The sequence below is a fragment of the Miscanthus floridulus genome, chromosome 1 (assembly GCF_019320115.1).
Source record: "Miscanthus floridulus cultivar M001 chromosome 1, ASM1932011v1, whole genome shotgun sequence".
NCBI lineage: Eukaryota > Viridiplantae > Streptophyta > Magnoliopsida > Poales > Poaceae > Miscanthus > Miscanthus floridulus.
In genome coordinates this window covers 22,647,950-22,656,109 of record NC_089580.1, presented here as the reverse complement: position 1 = coordinate 22,656,109, position 8,160 = coordinate 22,647,950, and the positions used below count along the sequence as shown (strand labels likewise).

Here is an 8,160-nt window from a genome sequence, read left to right as displayed (position 1 = left end):
GCTCAGCATGTACACCTAGCGCAGGTGCTTCGAGGAGCTAGTGCTGGTGTTGGACGGAGTACGTCTAGGGCATGAAAGTAAATTTTGTCCTCAAGGGCACCTGCTCTTGTGATGTGGACCGTTCGATGTGTACCATGATACATGCATAGCAATAGAAAGATAACAGTATATTGTCTCTCCTGTTTGCATATATCATGATGTAAATTCAATGGTCCACGACACGTCGACACAAGAGCACGTGGCTTTGAGAAAAAAAAAAGAGGCTGCGTTCGTGTGGGGCACCACGGTGATCGCGTTCGCAGAGCACGGGATGGGCGCAAGCCATCGCGCGCCTAGAGACGATGACACGGTAGGACGGGGTGCAGCCGGACGGCGTGGTGGTGCTCGGGCGGCGCTGTCCGCGTGCGTGCGCGCTGGAGAAGTGAGGAGGGACTGCGCCTTGCGGCTCCGTTATGCCATCATGCCGGGCCACGAGCACTACAACTGCACGATCGGTGGCTGCCGGCTGGAGGATGCAGTGGAGCTCATCGTGACTATGCCGATGACCCCGCTTGTAGTGTGGGGATCCGTATCGCCGGCTGCCGGAGTTACGGCAACGTCGAGTTGGCAGAGGTGCACCAACTCTGAGAACGTGAGAAGCAAGGCGACACTGCCGACGAGGGCGTGTAGGCGTGTAGCCACGCGTGTACGTGCAGCTGTCCAAGTCCAACATCTACCTTGATGCCAACTGCCCAACTGAAGGACGACGCGTAGGGTGCCGGGGAATCAAGACGGTCCCTGCCGCGCGCATTAGCGCCGTAGAGCCCGTAGAGGTGGACGGCGAGGTGAGCTCGTTCGTCGACGACGACCAAGCACACCCCCGGCGCTTCGAGATACTCGTAAAATTGGTTTGGGCTCGTTTGACTGATAAGTCATGGCTGAAAGTACTCTTCGATGATTTGGTGTGAGAGAAAAATATTGTTCGTTAACTGAAAAAGTACGGCTTATAAAAATATTGTTCGTTAACTGAAAAAGTACGGCTTATAAGCCAAATAAACCTAAACGAACAGAGCGAGGTGCTCCGGCTGAAACCAAAGGAAGAATTTATTTGCATGCTCGCAAGAATGTAACGAATGGCGCAGAAACCAAAGGAAGAATTTATTTGCATGCTCGCAAGAATGTAACGAAGAAATCCCTGCCGGCTGCTACTATACATGTGCCGTTTATATTTGAGAAATTTGGGCATTTCAATGTCATTCGGTCACTTGAATCGGTCACTCGAAAGAACAAAAAGGCGTTAAGCATGCTGTACAAGGTGAAAGGAAGAGATCATCTGACCAAAGCAGCACGGTTGCACGCTGAAAAGAAAGTTCTAGGGCCTAGGGGGAGCACTAGATTATCAAATTTATCACCTAGGCCGACGCAACAGTTCCGCCGTTCAATGGGACTTAAATACAGACAACAAGCTACATGAGGCGAACAGCAGATATCAACTCAACAATAACAGTGTTTACATGTGACAAAATTTTGCGCAGTGACAAGGTATGACAAACTGGCGCAGGGAGTCCACTACAATACTCGAGAACAAAAGAACAATACACTATTGCCACAATCCAAGATTCTAAAGATTAGGTGCAGCTGCCACTTTGTGCTGCAAAATCTTGGAGCCCTTTCAACCGGTAACATGCTTGAGGACGGATGCTTGGCATTACTCGAGCAAAAACAAAAACAATGGTCTGCTTGTCACGGGCGCCAAAGGTTGATGTTAGCAAGAATCATGTGCCATATATATGTCTGTGAACCGGTGCGCTGAAACCTTCAACGACATCCATCCATCGCTTCTCTACTATTAAAATTGAACTGTCCAGTAGGTGCCCAACAAAGAGCACTGGTTCTTTAAACGCAGAGAAGTTGAAGTTACTCCTTTTCTCTTGTTTAGACTCTTCATCATGGGCCTTGCGCTTCTGCCTTGTTTTTGTACTCTTTTTTACGTCCGACTTCTCTGCTGGTCCAACTGGTCCATTTAGCAAGTCAACATCCTCAACGACTGGCAATCCAAAATCAATGTAGCACATAGCCCTGAAAAGTAATGGGTTTAACATTTAGGGAACATAGTGTACAACAGATATCACGATTTCTTTAAACACACAAATCAGATACAGATACAGATGATCTTCCAGAGACAAGTTAATTTATAGGGGATTGTGTTGCTGTTGGGCTGGCCTTTTGACATTATGGGTTGGAAGTGTAGTGGCTGTGCTTTGCATGTAAACCCCTGGGTGCTTTGGTGGATTAGTGTTTTATCTCTGCACTGCTGGTAATGCCCACAATGGAACTGTGTAACATCATTGCTAAGTAATGAAATTCAGGGTGGTCCCTCTGTGCAAAAAAAAAGATGATCTTCCACAGTAGGAAGCCCGGGCTAGGGATAGGGAGCTCAGAAGGGCCAGCATCATGATATTTAAGTTAGCAGAAACAAATATTTCAGAGGTTTACCTGGTACTGTATACAACAACTGACGATGAGCTTTGCGGAGGAAATGATAGGCCAATGACCTCTCCAGGAAATTCCTGGAAACTTCTGGGCAACTGGTGCGTATATCGCTTGGACCATTCACCTAGTTGTTTTGCTTCCACATCAAATACATAAACCTCGTTTTTAGATGTAGTTACTACAAGTGTGTTGTTCTTGGGGCAAAAACCACCAGATGTAACAGAACCACCGTTCATTCGGGATACGAACCAGTGTTGCCTGCAAATATAGGGGGGAAATTTGTGATGACAGACTATCAGACATAGCATTTACATCTACTGCAGTAACAAAAAAAGGGTGTTTGCAACACAAGTGGGAAAGTACCAAATTGGCGCATACCTTTGCACCTCAAGGTTAAATACATAAATATCCCCATAGCAGTTAACAGCAGCCAGCCATTGCCCATCTGCACTTAGGAACATCTTTGTTACAGGTGATTCTCTTGAGATTTTTGCTCCATCTGCCTTTCTTGTAGGGTGAAATACATTTGAAATTTCTCTTGCTGCAATGTCAATGATCTGAATGATGCAGAAGAAATAAGGAGTATGAAGTGTTAACAATAATAAGATGCAAAAGGAAGACAACTTAAAAAAAAACAATGATCTTGGCAGCAATCATCTTGGCATGGTTACTTGCCTCATCATGATCTTATAATATGACTAAACCACAATGCAAACCAATATCCAGCCAAACACCTGGTAACTTACTACATAACTCAATGTTCAAAATACCAAGTACTTTTAATCATGTAACTAACAGACATTGACCTACTAGTAGGTAGGATCACAAGGATAGTTTCATGTCTCAGTAGCTACATGTGCTGAACTGCTGATTTCAAATGTAAAGCAGTAAAGGCATGTAACATTTTTAAATTGAAATTGAAAATATGGACACCCTGGCATGTCCCGCTTCCTCTAGCACGTACACTACACATGTTCACCATACAAGATCATAAGATAGAAAAGCAAAAAAAAAACATGGCAGGTGACTTACGTATATTTTTCCATTACGCCCAGCAAGTATCAAATTGGACGAGTCAACAGTAAACAGCATACTCTGTGAACAGGGCAATCCTTTCGGTAGCTCTAATTTGTCAAGGGTATACTTCTTTCCACCCTTATGCCTTAGTGCAAAGAGGCAGGGTCTCACACCATCTGAATAGGCCAAAAGCGTTCCATTGGCAGAGGCAGCACTAGAAATGATTTTTCTGGACCCCTTGCTTTTCAAACGAGCAAGTTGTCGGACTGTAGCATCTCCTGTAGATGATGATGTACTTGGAGTCGTCAACTTGTTCTGAACTGTCACAAGTAAAACATCCAACCAGTTTGGAGACTGGACAAGCATTACAGAATCTCCATTGACTGTGCTATCCCTAGCCAACTTTATCAAAGGGCGTTGAGGTGCAGGGCAGAAATTATGAGGTGCAAACTGAGTAAACTCTCTTGCCGAATATGCAAACAGCTTGGTGTCATCACCACCAGATATAAGCATCGGAACACCAAGATGAGCCCATTTGTGATAACTGAATTCATGTTTTTCACGCCGCCGAATCTTCACCGCCTTTTCCTCAGGTAATGTATCTACAGGACAAAAGAACAGCTAAATCTGCGTAAGCACCAGTACAGGAAGATCAAATAAATGCAAGCAACTAAAATATTGGCATACCTTCTCTACAGATAGGTACAGCCATGGTCAATGCCCTTACATCATGAGTGTGAGCTCTCACATATCCCACATAGACCCATTTGTGAACTTGCTCTTTGACCATATTTTTAGTAGCATCAAATTCATCCTTTGACATTTTGTACAAAATTACCTAGATTATCAGCCAGAAAGTACCATAGTTAAACGTGAAGTCATTGACAAATCAATAAACTAAGGAATGGAATTTCAAATCAAATTAACTTAAAAACAAAGCAGTGCATAGAAAGGTACAGGTTGCACAAGATTAGTTAATCAACCTAATAGCTGTTTTAGTAATGCTACAAACCTGCCCATCAGACCCTGCAGAAAATACCCTGTTCTCACTGGGCACAGTTGATAGTGCATTCACGTCGCCTTTATGATAAGAGTGAGCTTGTAGAAGTGTTCCATGGCGGCTATCCCAAAACTGTACGCTCCCTGTACTATCTCCACTAACAATAGTTCCACACCTAGACAGCAGCAACAATAGTGAGCTCTATAAAATAAAGGGGGGCACAAGGAAGTTCAGAGAAGACAGAAATATTTACTCTATCTCACCTCAGAAACAATAGTGTCCAGATGCAAAGGTCAGGTGAGCTACCAGCCCCTCCCAATCCAGCAGTAATACGATACATTTCATGGAAAGATGTTGAATCCCAGCATCTGATTAAACTGCCAATAGCGAGAAAAGAAAATAGCAAAAATTGAAATCATGAGAATGCCAGCCCACACCACTAGAAATTACTCCCTCTGTCCACGTATAGTAGGTGTAACCAATTTTTTTTTGTGTCCACGTATACAGGGCGCTCGGCTCTTCGCTGCTCAGCTCTGTGTGAAGCATTTATCGCTGGCGGCCGAACTCCTCGAACTGCACGTGTTCTGTTAAACTATACGTTACTCTCTCATGGCGGGAGCTGAGTATGGGCCTGTATGCATCTCTTCCTTGCATAAGCACTGCCAAAATATTTTCCATGCCGCCAAGAGGAAAAAATAGTTTGGCTAGAGAGAATTTTACCAAGAAAAAGTAGCGCGTCAGTTAGTGGGGAGTTGATGGCTGCATGGCACGCGCGGCAGTTAGGTGGGAGAAGATTTGCATGCGCATGCCTGGAAGCCAGAAGGGAATTTGCATGCGCGCTCTCCCACGGCGCGTGACGGAGAAGCGTGAAACACATTATTCGGAGGCGGAAACCGAACAGACTCTCCTAGAAACGCGCAGTAATTAACCTGCTGCTTGGTCTTAGCGTTTTTTGAGTTGCGCCTACTATACATGAACGGAGGGAGTATGATAAATAATTACAGAAACAAGACAAATGTGAAACAGACTATTTGTATACGTAGGAAAGAATATGCAGTAAATAACAGAAGCCTGCTTAGACCAGTAAGGAAATATAAACATACCCATCACTGCTGCCAGAAAATACAAATTTGGCATTACTACTCCACGTCACGCTCAGAGTCCGCCCTGTAAGGATGCACAGACATAACTGCCAGAGTTGAATTTATTGCCAAAATAACGGAAAACAGAATTTATACAGGACCTACCGCTCACTCTTGGAAGAGACCTATAGTAAGTCAATGCACCTGATTCAGGCACGTTATACAATCGTACAGAACCATCATCACACGCAAGAGCCAGTCGCTGGAAATCATTCACATGATATGAAGATCTTGTGTTGGTAGAACCATCTTCATCCTCAGAGTTGTCACCATCATCAATGTTACTTATGTCAGAATCACTGGAGTCATTTTGGTTTGGATGGCCATCGACAGCAAACTCTGAGCTATTATTTTCAGTATTTTTAGCATCATCTGAAGGCTCGATGGCCATTTGCCAGATTGGAACTCCAACAGTATCTAGAACAGTCTACAAAACAGAACAACAAACTAACTATAATTATATCCATGAACCTAAAACGAATATTACATTGCAACGAGAAAAGATATAAGGAGACTCATGAAGATCACATGGTGAAACTTAATATGAAATCTGAGTGGCATCCCTAGTGATTCAATACACCCGATAGGTTAAGGCCTATTATTTCACTACCCAAACATACCTACAACCTGCTCATACACCAATTCCCTATCCCACTATCCCAGCATCCAACAGTTCAGAGTTGCCAATTCCACGAGAAAATCGAATGTAAGCATGCGAAGAGAGACACCTTTTGTTGAAGGTGGAAGAGATCCCATTCGGACACCGACCCATCAACGCTGGACGAGAGCAGCCGGCCGGTCGCTCCACCTCCTCTCCGCCCCCACACCAGTGATGTGACCCTCGACTCGGCGTTCCCCTGTATAGTCTGCACCCAAGCAAACCCCCAATCAGGTCAGAGACAATCCTCAGACTGCTCGCAGGACACGGCAGGGCTATGGGGAGGGGAGTTTTGTGTGTGTGTGTGTGTGTGTGGGGGGGGGGGGGGGGGGGGGGGGGGGGGGGGGGGGTGCGGGGGGAGCGTACGAGCTGGTTGTGCCAGCCGACGGAGCCCGGGGAGACGAGCCAGAGCTCGAGTGAGCCGTCTTCACGCGCAGCGGCGACCTGGGAGGCGCAAGGAGAGGCGGCGAGCGCGACGATGGGCGAGGGGGACCACTCGACCGCGCCGCCAGTGCAGCGGTGGACGCGGAGCTTGTCCATGGGCCAGCGCCCCGATGCGGCGGCGCTGGCGATCCTGGTATTCTAGAAGGTACGGGAAGGGCGACCTTGAGGTTGAGGTCGAGGACGGCGGCGCAGGGGGAGAGAGTGGGAGGCGCTCGAGAGAGGCGGCTCACCGCTCGTTAGGGTTTCCAGGGAGAGGAAGGTCAAGTAGGGCTGGTCGGTTTGGTCGACGACAGCGTGCGTGCGGGCTACGTGACCTGAGAAAGCGGCGGGCCTGTTCGAGGCAACGATTTGGCCCAATGGGCTTGAATGGTCTAAATCTAAAAAGAAAAAGTCTATATTACTTTCTCAACTTTTGCGAAAGTCTGTTTTTTCTCTCTGAACTCTGAAACTACATCCCTGAACTTTTAAAACGGATCATTTTCGCTCCCTAGCAGGTTATAAGCGGTTTTCAAATGCGGTTTTATCTTTATCTTTTTTATTTATTTCGTCTAAATATTTAAAAAATCATAGACTAGAAAATCCATTTTTGTTGGACTCCACATGAGTAGATCTACACAGTGAACATATCATATGGTATGCTTCAGCACAAATTTCTTCTATGAACACATGATTATTGTATGCTTGAACTGTATTAAAATTTCACTCATTAGATCATTTATAACTTAGTTATAGATTTATAAATGTTTTTAACACAATAATTAGCCTACGATAAAAATAAATCTATAACTAAGTTATACATGATCCAATGAGTATGAAATTTTAACTACAGTTCAATCATACAATAATTAGTCTGCCATAAAAATTTCACCATAATTAGATCATAGAAACTGCAACTATGAATTAATTATAGAAAAGCATAAATCTAAATCTACAGCAAAAAAATTCTATTAAAGCATACCATATTATATGTTCACTGTATACTCATGTGGAGTCCAACAAAATTAGTTTTTTCATTTTATTATTTTTCAAAGATTTAGCCAAAATAAATAAAAAAGAAAAAGACAAAACCACCTTTAAAAATTGTTTATAACCGGTCAGGAAGGTAAAACGAATGGTTTTAAAAGTTCAAGGAGGTAGTTTACCCGATTTTAGAGTTTAGCGAGAAAAAGTAGACTTTCGCAAAAATTGAGGGAGATAATGTGGACTTTTTCCAATCTAAAAGGGATAAATCAATGTAGAGAAACGTGGAGCTTGCTCCCCGGTGCTAATCGATATATATAAAAATTACAATTTGAGACCTTTGTGTACTCCAAAAAAACATGTCTTGCTTTTCAAAGAAAATTTCCTTAAGTTTGATAGAACATATTCAAAAAATTACTAATATTCTTGATGCATAATAAGTATATTATTTGATTAGTCATGAAATA

At 44.1% G+C, this 8,160-nt stretch overlaps 1 protein-coding gene and 1 pseudogene across 1 annotated transcript; one reads left to right on the top strand and one right to left on the bottom strand.

Annotated features, from left to right (window-relative positions):
- The first annotated feature begins 208 nt into the window (after positions 1-208).
- Positions 209-947, top strand: LOC136453270 (putative pentatricopeptide repeat-containing protein At3g28640; annotated as a pseudogene).
- A 503-nt stretch (positions 948-1,450) lies between these two features.
- On the bottom strand, positions 1,451-7,004 carry LOC136475874 (WD repeat-containing protein PCN-like). The gene is made up of 11 exons (XM_066473522.1): positions 6,656-7,004; positions 6,360-6,497; positions 5,737-6,058; positions 5,593-5,656; positions 4,753-4,866; positions 4,502-4,664; positions 4,177-4,327; positions 3,505-4,091; positions 2,851-3,029; positions 2,476-2,730; positions 1,451-2,058 (listed from the first exon to the last, which is right to left on the bottom strand). Exons 1-11 carry the CDS (start codon positions 6,827-6,829, stop codon positions 1,755-1,757), a joined length of 2,451 nt encoding a protein of 816 aa, XP_066329619.1. The 5' UTR covers positions 6,830-7,004; the 3' UTR covers positions 1,451-1,754.
- Between the last annotated feature and the right edge of the window lie 1,156 nt (positions 7,005-8,160).

Coding starts and splice junctions, on each gene's coding strand:
- LOC136475874 (XM_066473522.1), bottom strand. CDS start 6,829: ATGGACAAGCTCCGCGTCCACCGCTGCACTGGCGGCGCGGTCGAGTGG. Junction 4,328..4,501: donor CTGCAGGGTCTGATGGGCAG/GTTTGTAGCATT, acceptor CTGATAATCTAG/GTAATTTTGTACAAAATGTC. Junction 2,059..2,475: donor GTTGTTGTATACAGTACCAG/GTAAACCTCTGA, acceptor ATTACTTTTCAG/GGCTATGTGCTACATTGATT.